The sequence below is a fragment of the Panthera onca genome, chromosome A2 (assembly GCF_046562875.1).
Source record: "Panthera onca isolate mPanOnc1 chromosome A2, mPanOnc1 haplotype 2, whole genome shotgun sequence".
Classification (NCBI taxonomy): domain Eukaryota; kingdom Metazoa; phylum Chordata; class Mammalia; order Carnivora; family Felidae; genus Panthera; species Panthera onca.
The window spans coordinates 145,536,110-145,556,666 of record NC_138340.1 but is presented as its reverse complement, the minus strand read 5'-3'; the positions used below and the strand labels follow the sequence as shown (position 1 = coordinate 145,556,666).

The following is a 20,557-nucleotide window of genomic DNA, read 5'->3' as shown; positions in this document are numbered from 1 at the left end:
ATTACTAAAATTAGCTTTCTCAGTGATCTCAGTGGACAGATTTAAAAGCACCTTAGACACAGTTGAAGAGAAAAATTAATAAACTGGAAGAGAGTTTGAAGAAACTCAGTCCACAGACTGAAGCATAAAGAGACAAAATGATAGTAATACAGAATAGAAGGTGAGAGACATAAAGGACTCGATGAGAAAAACTAACATATTTAATTGGAGTCATAGAAGGAAGAGATGGAATGGAGCAAAGGCAAAACTTGAAGCAAACTCTATAGTGACTAAGATTTTCTGGAACTGATGAAAGACATCAATACACAGATTCAAAATGTTCAAAGAATCCTAAACAATTAAATGAGAAGTCCAGAGCCAGATATAGCACAAAAACTGAACACAGGAAAACCAAAACAAAACAAAACAAAAGACAGAGAAGATCTTAAGAACAGTGGGAGGTGGGGTCTGTGTGGGAGATAACCTTCAAAGGAGCAGCTGTTAGAATAAAGAAGTTGAATTCCAAAAAGCAAGGATGGAAGCCAGGACAGTGGAAACAGTTTCTTAAATATGGGGGGGGGGAGATAAGTACCAACCTAGAATTCTATACCCAGTAAGAACATCCTTCGAGACTGAAGGTTAAATAAGAACATTCTCAGACAAATAAAAACTGAGAGGGGCGCCTGGGTGGCTCAGTCGGTTAGGCATCTGGCTTCGGCTCAGGTCATGATCTCACGGTCCATGAGTTCAAGCCCTGCGTCAGGCTCTGTGCTGACAGCTCAGAGCCTGGAGCCTGTTTCACATTCTGTGTCTCCCTCTCTCTCTGCCCCTCCCCTGTTCATGCTCTGTCTCTGTCTGTCTCAAAAATAAATAAACGTTAAAAAAAAATAATAATAAATAAATAAATAAATAAATAAATGAATAAATAAAACTGAGAGACTTCCACGATGAAGGAAATACTAAATGGTATCTTTAAGTAGAAGAAAAATTCTCAGAAGGCAAGTTGGATATAAAGGAAAAAGTGAACATTGGGGCGCCTGGGTGGCTCAGTTGGTTAAACTTCCAACTTCGGCTCAGGTCATGATCTCACGGTCCATGAGTTCGAGCCCCATGTCGGGCTCTGTGCTGACAGCTCAGAGCCAGAAGCCTGCTTCAGATTCTGTGTTTCCCTCTCTCTCTGTCCCTCCCCCACTCATAGTCTATCTCTGTCTCTCTCTCAAATAAATAAAACCTTAAAAATTTTTTAAAAACGAACACTAACAATGGATAAAACAAAAAATAATGTCTTGTGTGGCTTAAAATATACAAAGAATCAATACACAGAACAACAAGAGCATATAGGTCAGGATCAGGGGAATAAAATCCGAGTGTTCCAAGAAAATTGCATTATCCCTAAGAGGACAAAAGTACCAGTTACAGAAGACTTCGAAATAAGTTAAAGATGTATTATAATTTCTAGGGGTACCACTCATCATAAAAATATGTATAACTTCCAAACTGACAAGAAAAAAAATTAAAAATTTTCCAGTCCCTCCAAAACATGAAGAAAATATAAACAAAGAATAAGTGGGATGAAGAGAAAGCATACAATAAACATGGTAAATTTAAATCGAAATATACCAGTGACTACATTCAATGTAAATGGACTAAGTGCTTTAGTTAAAAAGTCAAAAGATTGCTGGAATGGATGAAAAAACAAAAACAGTCATATCGTTAATAGTATATGATTCTAAAGCTTCAGTCTCAGTATACCACAAGCACAAGTTGTAAATGCAAGGTTTAAAAGAAAAAATCATGAAGGTATGATATGGAGACGTATGTGAGAGTGCCTGCATCCTAGGCCCTTTCAGATATGCACAATACCAGAGGTAAGCGAAAAATAAAGAGCATCTGATCCAAACAACATTACCTGCAGCAGCCAGATGAGCGGTCACCTCATCAGCCGCTGTGGAGTTGAGTATGTCTGAATCATCGTAAGAGGTGTCCTCAGGAGAAGAAGGAGAGTCTTCATCAGCACTCAGCATACTGTGCTCAGTGTAGGTGGCCACATGGACCTGCTGTACTTGTTGGGCAACTGCATGGGCTTCTATGGTAGCCATGTGTTCAGTTTGGGTCACTCCGTGTTCCTCCATGAAGATTTACTGTCAGAAGAAAAGGCAAAGAACAGAATTCAGTGTGTAATATAACACAATGCTTATACTAAGCAATATTTTCCTCAAGAGCAGAGGAAGGCTACAATTTCACTACATACCTCACCACACCAAGTCGTAGGAAATGGAAAGCACCATTCAAATATGACCTAAAAAATGGCAGAATGTTTCCCTGATGTAAAACCATTCTGATAGAAATTCACTGTGCTAATTTTATCCCTCAGGTCACAAAACCGTAAGTACTCTTGATATCACATATAATAATAAAAAGATACTTTAAAGAACAATAAAAAGATACTTTAAAGATCTTGATGACTCGCATTTGAAATTGTAGACATAAAAACACTTAGTAAGTGGGGCATGTGGGTGGCTCATTTGGTGAAGCATCCAACTGTTGGTTTCAGCTCAGGTCATCATCTCATGGTTTGGTTTGTGGGATCAAGCCCCGTGTCGGGCTTGTGCTGATAACATGGCACCTGCTTGGGATTCTCTCTCCCTCTCTCTCTGCCTCTCCCCCATTTGCGTGTGTGCGCATGCGCACTCTCTCTCGCTCTCTCTCCCTCTCAAAATAAATAAACTTAAAAAAAAACAGGAAGTAAATGAATACTTAACATTTTCTTTGTATTTCAGACAAATGGAAGTTAAGCTTTATTTTTCCCAAAAATAAATCACTTAAAATGGTCTTTCTGCTTATAAAACTGTGCTTCTTATAAACCTTGATATGATAAAGTAATTTTTTAAGTTTATTTATTTTGAGAGAGAGAGAGAGAGAGACAGAGCAGGGGAGGGGCAGAGAAGGAGAGAGAGAGAATCTCAAGCAGGCTCTGCACTATCAGCACAGGGCCTGACATGAAGCTTTATCTCACGAACTGTGAGATCATGACCTGAGCTAAAATCAAGAGTCCAACACTCAACCGACTCAGCCACCCAGGTTCCCCGTGATGCAGTAATCCATAAAGTAGTAACATAAAGGTTTGTACTTCTATGGCAATTTTAATCTGTCCCCTCTTCCCCCTCAACTTAAAGAAGTGCGTTATCCTTAAAAATTTTTTTGAAGCAAACATACATATGTTCATATACAAAAGTCAATTGCTTTCCTATATACCAATAAACAAATAGAATTTGAATTTAAAACACATTGCCATTTACATTAGCAGGTGAACAAAAAACCAAAAAAACCAAGAAACAAAACCCAGAATACTTAGGTATATATCTAACAAATATGGGCACAATCTATTTGAGGAAAACTACAAACTCTGATGAAGGAAATCAAAGAAGAACTAAATAATAGAAACAGATTCCATGTTCATGGATAGGAAGATTCAATACTGTCAAGATGTCCTAAATCGACCCATGGATTCAATGCAATCCCAACTGGAATCCCAGCAAGTTATTTTATGAATATCAAAACTGACTCTCAAGTTTATGTGGAAAGGTAAAAGACCCAGAATAGCAAACATGACACTGAAGAAGAACAAAGCTGGAAGACTGATACTACTCTGTTTCAAGACTTATTAAAGCTACAGTAATCAAAGCAATATGGAATTAGTGAAAGAACAAACAAATCAATGGAACAGAATAGAGAGACCAGAAATAGATCCCTATAAATACAGTCAACTGATCTTTGACAAACAAGCAAAGGCAATACAATGGAGCCAAAAGAGTCTCCTCAACAAATGGTGCTAGAACAACTGGGCATCACATGTCAAAAGTGACTCTCCACAGACTTTACACCCGTCCAAAAATTAACTCAAAATGGATCATAGACCTAAATTAACATGGAAGACTATAAGACTCCTAGAAAATAACATAGGAGAGAAGTTAAGTGACCTTTGCTATGGTGATGAGTTTTTACAGACAACATCAAATGCTTGATCCACGAAAGAAATAATTGACAAGCTGGACATCATTAAAAATTTCTGCTCTGGGGCGCCTGGGTGGCGCAGTCGGTTAAGCGTCCGACTTCAGCCAGGTCACGATCTCGCGGTCCGTGAGTTCGAGCCCTGTGTCGGGCTCTGGGCTGATGGCTCGGAGCCTGGAGCCTGTTTCCGATTCTGTGTCTCCCTCTCTCTCTGCCCCTCCCCCGTTCATGCTCTGTCTCTCTCTGTCCCAAAAAGAAAAAAAAAAAAAAAAAGTTGAAAAAAAAATTTCTGCTCTATGAAAAATACTTTCTATGAAGATAATGAGAACACGAGTCACAGACTAGGAACATATATATCTGTAAAAGTCATTGGATAAAGGACTATTTTCCAAAACATACAAAGAACTCTTAAAACTAAACCATAAGAAAATGAACCACCTGATTAAAAAATGGCGAAAGACCTGAACAGACACCTCACCAAAAAGTTATACAGATGGCAGATTAAGCATGTGAAAAGATGTCCGATCATGTCATTAGGGGATTGTAAATTAAAACAGTGAGATAATAATATACATCTACTGGAATGGCTAAAATCCAAAACACCAATACTACCAGATGCTGGTTAGGATGTGAAGCAACAGCAATTCTTACTTATTAATGGGGGGAATGCAAAATGGTATAGACACTTTGGGAGATCGCTTGGAAGTTTATAACAAAACTAAATATATTCTTAACACACAATCCAGTAATTGTGGTCTTTGGTATTTACCAAAGAAGTTACAAACTTCTGTCCACAAAAAAAAAAAAACCTGTTAAGAGATGTTTACGGCATATTCATAATTGTTATACCTGGGAAGTAACTGAAATATCCTTCAGTAGGTGGATATCCATTCAACAGAATGAATAAATCAACTGTGGAACATCCAGATAATGGAATATTATTCAGCATTACAAAGACATGAGCTATTAAGCTATGAAAAGACATGGAGGAACCTTAAATGCATAGCTAAGTGAAAGAAGTCAATGTTAAAAGGCTACATATTGTGTGACTACAACTATATGAAAGGTCTGGAAAAGGCAGAACTATGGAGACAGTAAAAGAATCGGTGGTTGCCAGGGATGAGGGGGAAGAAAGAATCAAAAGGCGGAGCACAAATTCTGTAGGGTGGTAAAACTACTGCGTATGATACTATAAATGGTAGAAAATATGTCATTATGCATTTATCAAACCCATAGAACGAAAACACAAACAGTAAGCCACAACGTGAATTATGGGATGATAATGGTGTGGCAGTGTAGGCTGACCTGTTAGAACAAGTGCACCTCTCTGGTATGGAGGATGTCGGCACTGGGGGAGGCTGTGCCGGGGAGGGGGGAGGGGGGCACACGGGGAAACTACGCTCTCCCCTCTATGTGTCAATTATACCTCAAGAAAGGTTAAAAAAGGAAAGAAGTTCTGCCACATGCTACCACACAGATGACCTTGAAGACACGCTAAGGGAAATAAGCCAGTCCAAAAGGACAAATCCTGTATGATGCATTCCACTTATATGAGGTCTCTGAAGCAGTCAAATTCATAGACAGAGAGCAGAAGGGTGGTTGCAAGGGGTTGAGAGGGGAGGGAAAACAGAGGGACGGCCTCACAGGACAGAGTTTCAGTTTTGCAAGATGAAAAGAGTTCTGGAGGTTACACAGCAATATAAACGTACTTGACACTACCGAACCGTATACTACGAAGTGGTTAAGGTGGTGGGTACATTTTATGTTATGTAGATTTTTCCACAATTAAAAAGAAAAAAAAAAAATCATCCCTGACATCAGTGTAACTACTGTGTGAAGGATAAATGAATGACATCATAGAGCAGAACAATAAAACTAGCCGTTGTTATCTTAAAAAAAAAAAAAAACTTTGCATATTGTTTGATTTAAAAAAAAAAAAAAAAAGAATACAGGGGCACCTCAGTGGCTCAGTTGGTGAAGTGTCCAACTCTTGGTTTCAGTTCAGGTCATGATCTCATGGTTTGTGGGATCAAGCCCTGCGTCGGGCTCTGCACTGACAGCACGGAACCTGCTTGGGATTCTCTCTCCCCCTCTCTCTGCCCCCCCCACCCCGCTCATACTGTCTCTCTCTCAAAATAAAGAAATCAACTTAAAAAAAATATTTAAAAAGAGTACAATACTCTGAAATAAGTCAGTCAAAGACAAATGCTATGATTTCACCCATATGTGGAATTTAAGAAACAAAACAAGCGAACAAAGAAAAAAAGAGACAAACCAAGAAACAGACTCTTAACTATAGAGAACAAACAGATGGTTACCAGAAGGCAGGGGGATGGGGGGAATACATGAAGGGAATTAAGAGTCACTGAGTGATGTATGGAATTGTGAAATCACTATATTGTACACCTGAAACTAATATAACACTGCATGTTAACTATACTGGAATTAAAATTTAAAAATAATTTTAATAAAAAAAATTCTTAAAGGTAAAATTTCTCAGTCAAGAGTATATATATTTTAAATTTTGATGCTTACTGACAAGCTGAGTGTTTAATCTCTACTTGTATAACCCACCCAGCCACCCACCCCCAATCTGGAATTCAACCAGCATGCAACAGAATAAATACAGCACTACATATCTAGAGTTTACCAGTAAAAAAAAGAAAGGCAGCCAGACAGCTATAACCCTTATGGCTATAAGTAAGAAGAATATACTTATCTCTTCAAGTAAAATTCTTCTATCATTTTTATTCTACTCTATTGTAAAACTCTCCTTTTCCTTCTTTGAAGACTTCTGAGATCCTTGGTTTCTCTGAGTGATTGCTTTCTTTCTTTTCCCTAGAGGCCTACCCCTACCCTTACCCCTCCAGAGAGCTTTCTTAAGCCCCATCTTGTTATGTCTTTGTTCTTCAGGTCAACTGGTTCCATGTAGATGATGACCAGATCTTCGCCTTTCAGAGAGGCTCTTGATTTCTGTTTAATATTCTTGTGTTGTGTCCAAAAAAAAATTTTTTTTTGCTCTTTTTATTACCTTCTCTCACTCTCACACCACTATACATATAACAACTCATCCTTCTAACTCTGATTCCTAACTTTGGGACTATTCAATTATCTCAAGGAGTATTCTCTATTTCAAAATAAAATTCACTTTAATTACAAAATAAAACAACCACATGATGTCTCAAATCTACAAAGGTCAGGAATCACTGATTATCATTTGACCCCTCCTCTTTCCACACGTTTTTTCTGCTTGAGGTCATCTCCCCAGCCCTGTATCTCTGTGTGGCATAATGCTTTCATGATTGTTTCTTCAAATGGAGCTTTGGAAGATACATGGTAAAATAGCATGTATTTAATAAGAGAAAAAAATTTTTTTAAAAAAAAGGTAAAATGTTAACATTTGGGAAATGTGGGTAATGAGAGATCTTTATACTATTTTTACAACTTTTCTAAAAATCTAAAATTATGTTGAAATAATTTTTTTCTTTTCTTCCTCTTCTCCTCCTCCTCCTCCCCCTCCTCCTCCTCCTACTTTTCCTTCTTCTTCTTCTTTTCTTCTTCTTTAAAGAAAGCTATCTAGGGGCGCCTGGGTGGCTCGGTCGGTTAAGCGTCCGACTTCGGCTCAGGTCATGATCTCACGGTCCGTGAGTTCGAGCCCCGCGTCGGGCTCTGTGCTGACAGCTCAGAGCCTGGAGCCTGTTTCGGATTCTGTGTCTCCCTCTCTCTCTGCCCCTCCCCTGTTCATGCTCTGTCTCTCTCTGTCTCAAAAATAAATAAACGTTAAAAAAAAAAATAAAACAATTAAAAAAAAGAAAGCTATCTAGTAAGGTTTCTTCCATATCATAAGTTTGGTGCATTTCAGAAAGGTTTCTTCCATATCCTAAGTTTGGTGCATTTCAGAATATTCAAGGGACTATATCCTATCTCCCAGATTTGCACATATCCAAAATGCAATTTGGACACACTATTTAAGTTGCACAATTAAACACAATATACGAGAGGAAAACACCATGAAAATACTGTTTTTCCATCCATTTCACTGTTCTAGAGTGATAGACAAACTACGTAGGTCATTTTTAAATTCTGGGTTCTTCAAAATTGTTGTTAAATGATTTGGGATTAGATGGCAATCTAACTGCCTTTCAAAGGGATTTGTCCACCATGCACTTGGTGTAATGGATTTCCATTCTTTCCTGCAGAATGCGGTCCGCGGCATAAATCAATACGGCAGTCTGTTTCACAGGCCTGTCACTTGTGCCCAGTGCCTCATCACTTTCCACCTCTCTCCCCATCCCACCCTGCAGCCTCTCTAACCATTTCTTTCAGCACTCTGTAAAAAGCAAAGGCAAAGGTATTTCAGACTTCTCTGAACCAGAGAGGGATACTTGTAAATGATGCTTTTGATGTTTTCATAAAATAACACATAAAATAGGATGTTTAAAGCCAGATATGACTGGCGCGCGCGCGCACGCACGCACGCGCGCGCACACACACACACTGCTGGAGGTCATCATTTCTAGTAAACCATTTTAACTTTCATCCATGCGGAGTCAGATTCTGCAGACAGCAAAACTGATAGGAAATGCTAATAAATGAAAACAGATAGTAAGAATGTTTAAAAACAGCACAGACTATTATCAGATTGTCCAGGACGCTTGGGATAAGTTACTTAACCCGTAAGCCTCAATTTCAACATTTGTTTTTAAGTGAAAAGAAAACGATAGTACCTGTCCTCAAAGCATATGAGGTTAAACGATATCATCCAGATAAAGTGAAAAACACAATGCTCAGGCACATAAATGCTCAATATTAATTATGATGATGACATCAGAATTCCTCATACCCTTTATGGTCATACCCTTCTTGACTCAATACCTGACTAGTCTTGCAAGGACTGGGCCTCAATTTCTTTATCTTTACATGAGACATCCAGCTCTGAGAATATGGTTTTCTTGTGTGCAAGATTTTGAGTCGGGCATCTAAAAAGCCCTTCCTTATTATACTAACTCTGGCAACTGAGATACTGTCCTCCTAGACATAAGGAAACAGTAGAGAACCCACAACTCCAGCCTAATTGTATGAGAGTGCACAAAATGGAGAGCTAGTAGATGAACCTACAGTGACTCCTCCAAACAGATGTGAGAAGCAAGGTGAAAGCAACTTGTCACTCTAGATACCGCATCCAAATGAAGGTACATGTGGGGCCAGTGATGTTCGGCAGATTAGTCAACACTCCACTCAAGAAAGTCATTCCCCAAAACAATAACATTGCATTTAATAAGTTTACTAAAACCTCTTTCTTTCGTAGCTGGATCATCATGGGGTTGGGAAGGAGTGGTCTGGTACAGAGGAGTTCCTGCTCTTGCCATTCTGGGCCAGGAAGAGCGAGACTGAAAGGTAATGAAAAAGGCCCAGAAAAACGGATTTGCCTGTCTCCAAGCACCCTGGTAGTTGAAGTCAATAACGCCTAGGAAGCTACCAGAATTTGGATGACACGTCCAACAGAGTTCAATTTAATCTAATCCACACACAATGGATAAGATTAAGTGTAGAATATTAAAAAAAATCAAAGTATAAAGAGCAGGCCAGGAAATCCAATCGAGGTATAACTTAACGTAAAGGAAACCACTCGGCTAATCAATGGCATTATCATATCAAAAGAAAAACTGCCAAGAACTGCCGAAGGGAAAGTCTCAGAGCCAGGCTGCGTCCACAGTCCAAACCAGGCAGAGTAAAACCAAGAGGTTCAACCTATATTCTCGGACATGTCCAGAATCTAAACTCCATAACTAGGATAGAAATTTCGCTCGACAGAAGAGCCTTTCTCAAGAAAGCCTAAAGTTAACAGTAGAATTTGATTCTTGGGGGAATGTAAAGTAATAGATCAAAATCTCAACACAGCAGGAAAAAAAAAACCGCACAAGAAAGTCAAGGTGAAAAGAGCAGCATGGGTAAAATGTAGCTTAATTCTGAGTAATAAGTGGAGCTTAAGACAAGAAGAATCCATTTGATCTTCCTAGGAATATTCTCTTTCAAAAAGCCCACTGGTGATACCGGACTTGAAAAAAATATCCTCCCACACCACTGTGCTCTCCAAAGAGGGAGAAAAGATGAAGCCACAGTCATGTAGGCAGTTGATTGTTTTCCATTTTCAGACTCCAACTATAGGTAAAAATGCAGAAAACTAAATATAGTACAAAACAGAATGGAAGGGTTAGGAACCATGACCATGTAAAAGCACAGATAAAACTGAGAGAAATGAGGAAGAAGGGGTGGGGGAGTGGAGGAATGGCTAGGAGCACTGACATCCCATCTTCATGCAGTGAGGGAGTCAGGAGATGCTATTAAGAGCTAATGGAAGGGGCACCTCAGTGGCTCAGTTGGACTCTTGATTTCAACTCAGGTCATGATCCCAGGGTCGTGGGATCAAGCCCCCCATCGGGATCTGTGCTGAGTGTGGAGTCTGCTTAAGATTCTCTCTTTCTTTCTTTCCCTCTCTCTCTCTCTCTCTCTCTCTCTCTCTGCCTCCCCCCTATTCACACTCTATCAAAAAAAAAAAAAAAAAGAGGGGCGCCTGGGTGGCTCAGTCGGTTGAGCGTCCGACTTCGGCTCAGGTCATGATCTCACAGTTCATAGGTTTGAGCCCCGCATCAGGCTCTGTGCTGACTGCTTGCTCAGAGCCTGGAGCCTGCTTCAGATTCTGTCTCTTTCTCTCTCCGTCCCTCCCTCGCTCACACTTTGTCTCACTCTCACTCTAGCTCCCAAAAAATAAATAAATAAATAAAGGTAAAAAAAAAAAGAGCGAAAGGAAGAACTCAGTATGACGATGTAACCAACAAAACTAGAGGGGAGCACAGGGAACACTGAGGTAATCCTTATACAGAAGGAAATCAAAAATGCCCACATCTGATAAACCAAGAAGTGGTACTGACATATTATTTACAGTTACAGAGTGCTTATTGTTTGACAATATCATAAACAAAATTTAACTATTTTATATATTTTATAGAGATATAAAAATGGTCAATCATCTCTGAAAAGTAGGACTTTTCAGGGGGTAGGGAAGAGTGTGGCAAAGGCCATTGATTTTTATTATAAATCCTTCTACTTGATTTTTTATCATGAGTGTATACTTTGGCTTCTACCAAAATAAACTTTTAAAACAAATAACTAGAAGATAGCCTTCCAAACTGAGCCTTTTGAAATTCAAGTGACAGACTATAGCAAATTGTCACTAGAAAAATCAAATTCTTATGCTAAGAATCAAGAGAACAGCACAGATCAAGTTTAGAAATCATCTTGCCTTGCGTAAGAGTAACTTCTTAATTTGGAGCATCTGAAAGTAACAAAATTTTGTATGACTGCAATCACATAGTATTTTTCATTCTGATATGTTGACAAAATTTGTAGATATTCATTAATATTAATAACAGCCCAAGAATCCAGTTAATAATAGTGCTGTTATGTAATATGTGAGAAAAAAAGCTCACTACACGACATCATAATGACTTACGGATGAGTATTCGCAGTATTGTCAAACTAATACTGTAAGCTCATTGAAGGCAGCACTTGGGTCCATCAAGTCTCTATGAATAGTAGCTGTCATCATTTGCTCTTTAATAAATGTTTGGGTATATAATTGGTTGCATATTTTAATTACTAAAGCAAAACCCAGGCATTACGGTTTCTGTAGTTTCCCCGTAAGGCTGTGATGGCTATTCATCTCTTGTCTTTCAGTCCCAAGCCCCTCTATTGTGCTGAAGTGCTGTCTACCCAGCTTTGGGCTGGGTCAGCAGCCAACCTTTACCAGACTTGCCTGCCAGTTTCCTGTTAGGTTTTACCAAGGGGAAGCAAAAGTGTGGACTAGGAGGAGGGAGGGAGAGGGGATTTCCTTGTAGTTCTCATTCCTATCCACGTTGTTCCAGCAAAGAGGGCAGCTCTATCTCCCAGCTCCAGCTGCCCCTTCTCCCCTGGTGGGTGAGCACCAGCTGCCTGGCATCCCACTCAGAGATCCAGCTACTAGCTGTGTGGGGGCCCCTCTGAACTCCGAGAGTCTTCTCTTCTGTTCCTCCAGCCCTAGGGGTGGTGGCTGCCAGCCGTAGTTCTTAGTATCTGGATTACCTCGATGTCCACTTTTTGCCCCTTCAGTCTTCCAGCACCTAGGTAGCCCATTCCCAGAATTAAATGCCCTGAAATACCTCCTATGGTTTACTAGGCCTGGATTGATACAAAGGAAAGAAAATATGTACCCTCATCAGAAATAACTCATAGGGGGGCGCCTGGGTGGCTCAGTCGGTTGAGCGTCCGACTTCAGCTCAGGTCATGATCTCATGGTCCGGGAGTTCCAGCCCCGCGTCGGGCTCTGTGCTGATGGCTCAGAGCCTGGAGCCTGTTTCAGATTCTGTGTCTCCCTCTCTCTCTGACCCTCCCCCATTCATGCTCTGTCTCTCTCTGTCTCAAAAATAAATAAACGTTAAAAAAAAATTTTTTTTTAATAAAAAAAAGAAATAACTCATAGGGTGCTGGTAAGCAGCAAAACTTTATACTGACTTGTATAAGTCAATACAACAAAATGTATTGATATTTTATATTGTCAATAAAGTAGATTCTAAGGACATTTTCCGGTAAGATTTCCACTAGGATTTGTTTCCACACACTGATGGAAGGTGAACTCAAATCTTGAGTCTGATGAATCATTAAAACAAGGCTAAGTTAGAGAGTATAATATGAGTCATGAAGAGAGAAATGTAACACTTAGAAGTTAAGAGGGTAACAGACAGAAAGGGAGGTGGGAGATATAAATATAACCCTGTATCTGTTTGAGTGTATCTTACTCTTTTTTTTTTTTTAATTTTTAATAAGCTCTACACCCAACATGGGGCTTAAACTCAGGACCCCGAGATCAAGAGTTGCATGCTCTACCGTCTGAGCCAGCCGGATGCACCTATAAAAAGTCCAACATTCCAGACACCTCAAAGTCAACATCACAGAAATACAATAAATGTATTTTTATGGAAATATTAGTGACAAACTATTATTCACAAAAATATTTGTCATATTATTCAATTAACAGACTAGTTTAGGTGTCTGGACCAATCAAAGAAAATGTGGCAACGATGGCAGTTTTGACCTTCATCTACCGCTCTAAGCTCTTGGCAGACGGCACAGATCCTGTACATCTATTGAAAATCAACAGTGGGTACTATCTATAATTTCCAGTGTGGCTTGCAGCAATTTAGAGTTGTTATTTTTTCTTAGAATAGAACTGGACACAAAGTGTACAGGGTGTACAAAGTCTCCTCTCCATTCCCCCTCATACCTGCTTAAAGGCTTAACCCCACTTCTATAGCGAGGTGGTTAAGAGTACAGAGTGTGAAGCTCAAGTATTATTGGATTCATGTCTTTGCCCTGCCATTCACTAGCACCTTAGACAAGTTCCACTTGACTTCTATGCCTTGGTTTCATCAGCTTTCTCAAATGGGGAGACTAACGGAACCTACTTAATAGAATTACTGAGGACCAAATAAGTTAATAGGTACAAGGGCTTAAAACGGGACATGGTATGTAACAAGTCCTATGTAAGTATTACTTACTATTATTATCATTATTAATTCCACATAGAAATATAAGCAAAGCATAGAAATGCCAAAAGGAAAGTTACATGATTTATTGTTATACTGGGGGGAAAAAATGCTTATAGATCACAAACCAAAAGGTTTTGGCCAGGGGCACCTGGCTGGCTGTCAGTGGAACATGTGACTCTTGATCTCGGGGATGTGGGTTGGAGTCCCACACTGGGTGTAGAGATTACTTAAAAATAAAATCTTAGGAAAAAAAAAAAAGTTTGGGGCTTATAAGGACCTCTACCCAGAAGTAGTTCTTGACATTTTTTGGATTATGAACCCTTCCGAGGATATGTGAAAGCTATAGACGTCCTCCCTATAAAAATGCATATATACACAGAATTTTCCAAAATATTTCAACATTCTTGGATTCAAATCACAGATTATTTCATGATAATGCATTTACACCAAAGCTGAAACACTAGAGGGTGCCACAACCAAAGAAAAATGTAAAGAAAGCACAGAGAATTTCAGATTGCTTAAAATTCTTCAACTGAAACAAACATCCTTCCACAGAAAAGAAGAATGGGGTGAATCTACTTCACCCAATGCTTTAAAATACATGAACTCTTCTACAGGATCTAGATGAGCACCATCCAACAGAAATTTCTGCGACGGAAATGTTCTGAATTTGCACTGTCCAAAACAGAAGCCGCTAACCACGTGTGGCTACTGACCACGTGAAAATGTGACAACTATGACTAAGGCATTAAAATTAAAATTGTATTTAGTTTTAATTGATTTTTAACTTCAAAACCACATGTGGCCGTGGCTACCACACTGAAGAGTGCAGCTCTACATTCTATTTTTAAGTTTTGAAATGACTTGCTTCTAATCACAGGCATTACACAGCATTGTTAAAGAACTTGAAGGGGGCATCCATGAACATCCAGATAGAGGACTCACAAAAAGTCAGAGGACCAAAGGAACACAGCTCTCGGCTGCCTTCACTCCAGATTCTTTCTTTATACTGCAATTTAATCTGCTAAAAATAAAGCTAATGCTGACCCACCTGTCAGAGAACAGTAGTCTATCCACATTGTAAAACATCTCACAGCTCACAACCCTGTGTCAATCACGGTGCCCTGAATGAAAAAGGTACCTAACTGAATGCTGATGACAATGATAAAAAGGATTAGAAAATGCATTTGCAACTATTCGGATGCTTATTAACAGCCACGAATATCAATAAAAAGCAGGTGAGTTGCTGAAGCTATCCCCGGATTAGAAACACGGTGGATAGGGAGTTGAGTATGCCCAGGCATTTGCTAACGGTCAGAAAGCAGCTGGCTCTTTTTTGCAGAAAAATCATTTGTCCACAGCTGCTCCCCAAATCACCAAAAATCAAATTAGCAGTTGTCATGTGAGAGCAAGAGCAGAGGCTGCCTCAATTTCCATTAAGGAGAAATAACTTAAATTGCCAGAAGTCCCATCCCTCCATCTCAGACAAGCACAAAGGACACTTTTATTTCAGATCCTGCTTTCTGTGAAATATAGCATTGTTGCCTGGCGGCCTCTGTGCTGGGCCTCAGTCCTGCTGGATCTGCCTTTCCACAGCCGACATTCAGTTAAAGCGGCCTCTTAGATTCTGGTGGACCGTTCAACGCATCATTTTTCTCTTGAGATAACTACGCTAACGCTGGTCTCTGGAGAAAATCATGAAGGAAGAAAGGTCAGTACTACAGATGGAGGGACCTGCAAGTCAGTCATTCTCTCACTCGTTTTACAAATATTCACTGAACTCTTATCACGTACTCCCAGATTATTTTAGCAACAGCAGTCCGAGGAAAACTATGGCTGGCAGCTCTTAACTTTTTATTTTTAGTTAAAAAAATGCATTGTTATAGAAGCAACTGTTTGGGCAATTGAGAAACACAGGTGAGAGAAACAAAAAAGAAACAGGAGTCACTACAACCTGCTGAGATGGCCCCGTTACCAAGTTACCAATTTGGCCTCTGCTTCTAGCATCCCTCTTCCCCCTGCGGCGGCGAAGCTTCTTATATGGTTGCTTTTGTTTTCTTCCTTTTAAAAACAAAAGTGTGGCTACAGTGCATATCCTATTTTACTTAAGATTTTATTTTTAAGTAATCTCTACACTCAACGTGGGGTTTGAACTCACGACCCTGAGATTAAGGGTGGCACACTCCACCGACTGAGCCAGCCAGGTGTCCCAAGTGCACATACCGTTTCATAAATATTTTAAAATTTAATACATAATAAAATTGTTCATGTTATTAACATTTTCAGACCATTTTTTAACGTTTACAGAGCATTCCCCTGTAAAACTGTACACTGGGTATTTTACTAATTCCCTAAAGTCAATGATTTAGGTTGTTTCCAAGTTTTCACTATTATAAACAGCACTGTGATGACAATTCTGATATTCAATAAATATCTGTTCAATAAATAAGTAGACAAGTGATTTGCTGAGCTAAGTCTTTGCATATACCTGATTATGTCCTTAGTTTCTAAAGGACATGAAACTTTGTTTCATCATTATAATTCTGGACTTGCTATCATAGCAGGCATGGAAAGGTAATGCAGTAAAAACAGCAACCGAGACATAAAAGTAAGCGCATACCTGGCAGTGGACGGAGGACAGAATGAAAATACTAACCTTGACAATGAAAAATGGAGGTATGGCTCCCAGAAGGTAGAATATAGGAAGAGGGAAGTAAGTGCAGGGGTACTCACACCATCTTACAAAATGACAAGTTGAGACCATATTGAAAGTTGATGGATCAAAAAATAAAAATTTATCTCTTAAAAGTTTAAAGATAACTAATCAGAGTCTAAAAATAATATAAATATCAACTAATGGGAGATGGAGAGAGAAAGAGGCAGTAAAATTGAGTTAGTTCTTATTTTTCATGTCAAAAAATCTACAAGATATTGTCTAAAGTTGATGACTAAGGAACAGAAGTTTATACATATTAATAAGCCTTATCAAAGTGACTCCAGGAGAAGCTATAAATAGAAATAGTGGGGGCACCTGGGTGCCTCAGCCGGTTGGGCGTCCCACTTGGGCTCAGGTCATGATCTCATGGTTCATGAGTTCAAGCCCCACATCGGGCTGTCAGTACAGAGCCCACTTCAGATCCTCTGTCCCCTTTTCTCTCTGCCCATCCCTCGCTCGTGCGATCTCTCAAAAATAAATAAATGTTAAAAAAAAATTTTTTTAAATAGAAATAGTGAAATGTTTTTTTAAATATTTATTTTTGAGAGAGAGAGAGAGAGAGAGAGAGAGAGAGAGAGACAGCATGCACGAGTGGGGTAAGGTGGCAGGGTGGTGGAAACAGATGATATGAAGTGGGCTCTGTGCTGACAGAAGAGAGCCTGATGCAGGGCTCAAACTCACGAATGGTGACATCATGACCTGAGCTGAAGTCAGTCACTTAACTGACTGAGTCACCCAGGTGCCCCAGTGAAATAGTTTTTAAACATGGTCTTTAGATGGTAAGGCTGGGGATGGGAAGAAAAGAGATGAGGCAGGAGACATGTTTTTTTCATCATAAGCTTCTCCCTCCTATTCGATTTTTTAACATCGAAAAGTTTATGATGAAAAAAACATGTCTCCTGCCTCATCTCTTTTCTTCCCATCCAGATGAAGTTTGGTTAAAGAAGCTGTAACTACTGGGGTGCCTGGGTGGCTCAGTTGGCTGAGTGTCTGACTCTGGATTTTGGCTCTGGTCATGATCTAATGGTTTGTGGGTTCAAGCCTCATATCGGGCTCCATGCTGGCAGTGCAGAAGCTGCTTGGGATTCTCTCTCTCCCCCTCTCTCTCTCTCTGACTCTCCCCCCTTTTTGCCCCCCCCCCCCCCAACACGCTCATGCTCTCTCTCTCAAAATAAATAGATAAACTTTAAAAAAATCTGTAGGGTAGCCACAGCTTTGGAAACATGGCGGAGCAAGAGCAAAGAAAAAAGATTCCTTTGGTTCCAGAAAATCTCCTGAAAAAGAGGAAGGCGTATCAGGCCCTTAAAGCCACTCAAGCGAAGCAGGCACTTTTGGACAAGAAGGAGCAGAAGAAAGGAAAAGAGGTCAAGTTTAAGCGACTGGAATGGTTCCTACATGATTCCTGGCGGCAGCAACGCGACAGGGTGTGCCTCAGACGACTAGAAGTGAAACCTCACGGTTTGGAAGTGCCGGATAAACATTCCTTGGCCTTTGTTGTACGCATCCAAAGGATTAATGGGGTGAGTTCACTGGTGCAGAGGACCATTGCAAGGCTTCGCCTGAAGAAGATTTTCAGTGGTGTCTTTTTCAGAGTGACCCCCCAGACCATAAAAACGCTGCGTATAGTGGAACCGTATGTGGCCTGGGGATTTCCAAATCTGAAGTCTGTCCGGGAACTCATCTTGAAACGTGGACAAGCCAAGGTCAAGAATAAAACCATCCCTTTGACAGACAACACAGTGATTGAGGAGCACCTGGGGAAGTACGGTGTTATTTGCTTGGAAGACCTCATTCATGAAATTGCCTTTCCGGGGAAGAATTTCCAGGCCATTTGTGACTTCTTACGTCCTTTCCATCTCTCAGTGGCCCGTCATGCTACCAAGAATAGAGTGGGCTTTCTCAAGGAGGTGGGCTTACCAGGCTATCGAGGCGAACGCACCAATCAGCTCATTCGGCAGATGAATTAAACCCAGAATATCTGAAAGCACAGCACATTGGAGGTGTGTTTTGTCTTTTGGAATTGTTATCAGTATCTTCAAAGAAGATATTTTCTGCTATACCTTCAGAAACTGGGGGGGGGGGGGGGGGGGGGGGGAGTCAAGGAAAAGATGATGACGTTCCTGGCAGGCACGTCTCATCACAGCCCAGTTCCAAGAAAAAATTCCAGTGTGTTTTCCACGTTGACTACACTGTCACCCCTTAAGTCAGCAGAGGACTCATGCCATGGAAGAGAGAATCCTGCTACGTCACATCTTCCATTCTGGGGTTTGATGTTAGTAAACGAGTATCCAAGCATGAATACAAGACAGCAGTGGACCACGCTCAGGGACATACTTGAACCTGGGGGTTCTTGGGGCTTTGTTTTGGAAGGAATTTAAAATATAGTTACAAAGAAGAGCACAAAAAAAAAAAAAAAAATCTGTAACTATTCACTTTGACTCCCATTGACTATATCCTTCGATCCTTTTTATTTTTTTTGAGAGACAGCATGCGAGTGGGAGAGGGGCAGAGAGAAAGGGAGAGAAAGAGAATCTTAAGCAGGCTCCAAGATCAGCCTAGAGCCCAATGCGGGGCTCGATCCCACAACCCTGGAATCACGACCTGAGCCCAAATCAAGAGTCAGATGCTTAACTGACAGCCACCCAGGAACCCTCATATCCCTCTACCTTGATAGCTAGTCACACTCAACTGCCCACAGAGCTTTCCTTTAACCAGAGGCAAACTTAAAAATACTTAAGACCTTGAAGACCATCTAGTCTGATTTTTCTCATTTTACAGATTTAGTTGAGACCCAGAAGAGTTAAATGAATTACTCAAAGTCACATCTCTAGTTGGTGGCAAAACCAAAATTCAAACCCACATCTCTTGCCTTCCAATCAAGTGCTCCTTTCGTTCCATCAGAGACCTACCCTTTGTCCTGGAGTACAATCTATTATTGGCTTGGGCTCCTTAACTGCTAATCCCACACTACTATGTCTATATCTTCAAGCCAAAATGTGGCTTTTACTCAGGGTGCAGTGAATTTGTATCATAATAAATTTGTATTGTAAATATGCATGTTGGGAGCGCTTGGGTGGCTCAGTCAGTTAAGCATCGGACTTCAGCTCAGGTCATGATCTCTTGGTTCGTGAGTTCGAGCCCCACACCAGGCTCTCTGCTGTCAGCACAGAGCCCCCTTTGGATGCTCTGTCCCCTTCTCTCTGCCCTTCCCCCACTCATTCTCTCTCTCTCTCTCTGAAAAATATATACACTTTAAAAAATTACAAATATGGATGCATATACTTTTTCAAAACTGCACCTGCAGTCACCCACTACAATGCCTCCTGATGCCCCCACCAGCCCTGCCTGAAAGGATACAGCTACTTTGAGGACTGGCCCCTAAAGCCAAGAGGCCTGACAGCATGCTTCCCAGCCGCAGGAGTAAATGCATGGTTTCCAAAGCTCCGTCTTTTGAAGCAATGTCTTCTGTGAGCACCGGGGTGGACAACTGATTTCATGTTTTTCTTCACCCAGATTAAATGATTTAGCTAACTCTCCACTCTCACTTTTGGCAGATCGAAAGAGAACAAAACTGATTACAAATTTTGAGGAAAATGGAGAATTGTGCACATTATTTTTATGTTTGTGATGATTATGTCATTTTATAAAAATTGTTTTAAAATCAAATTTTAAATGGTATGAAAGTCCCTATTATTTATATAGATTATGGAAACATGGAAATAAAAAACATGTAAAAATGGAGACCAGACCAATCACTGGAAAGCAAGTATATGCAGAGCAGTCAAGAGCTAATAACCAAAACGCCAGTATCTACTGTATTTTCCATAAATTGTACACAATTTTCGGATGGTGTATGCATTGTCTTACTAATTTAAAATAAGTAATACTGGATGGTTAAAGAATGGTTTGGGTGAACTGAGGCTAGGAGACAGTCAAGCCAGTCAGGTAAACTAATTCAATGGTCCGTGAGGAAGCACTCACAGGCACCTGAGCTAAGACAATGGGGAGGCAAAGCATGTCTTAACTATTTAGGTGGTGAAAATGGAAAGGACTTCGTCAACAACTGGCTGTGAAGAGTGAGAGCAAAGTAAGTCCAGTGTGATGCCCACATTTCCGGCAGGTTTAGTGAGTGGCTCATTAACCGAGGCAAGGAGAACAGAACAGCAGAGGAAGACAGTTCATGACAATATTCACATGAGCTCTCCGAACAGACACCCACAGCTGGAGCTGTGATGCAGGTCTAAGTTCGGGATTCACCAACAAGGAG

General features: G+C 40.3%; 1 protein-coding gene and 1 pseudogene across 6 annotated transcripts in view; one reads left to right on the top strand and one right to left on the bottom strand.

Moving 5' to 3' along the window:
- Positions 1-20,557, bottom strand: part of NRF1 (nuclear respiratory factor 1) — a 147,321-nt gene that overhangs the window by 94,879 nt on the left and 31,885 nt on the right. For all 6 annotated transcript variants that reach the window (XM_078439618.2, XM_078439612.2, XM_078439593.2 and 3 more), the window contains exon 2: positions 1,889-2,120. In XM_078439618.2, coding sequence (XP_078295744.1) covers positions 1,889-2,111 — 223 coding nt within the window. In that variant the 5' untranslated portion in view covers positions 2,112-2,120. The remainder of the gene's footprint in view (positions 1-1,888; positions 2,121-20,557) is intronic.
- LOC132676390 (large ribosomal subunit protein uL30 pseudogene) lies at positions 17,479-18,379 on the top strand (annotated as a pseudogene).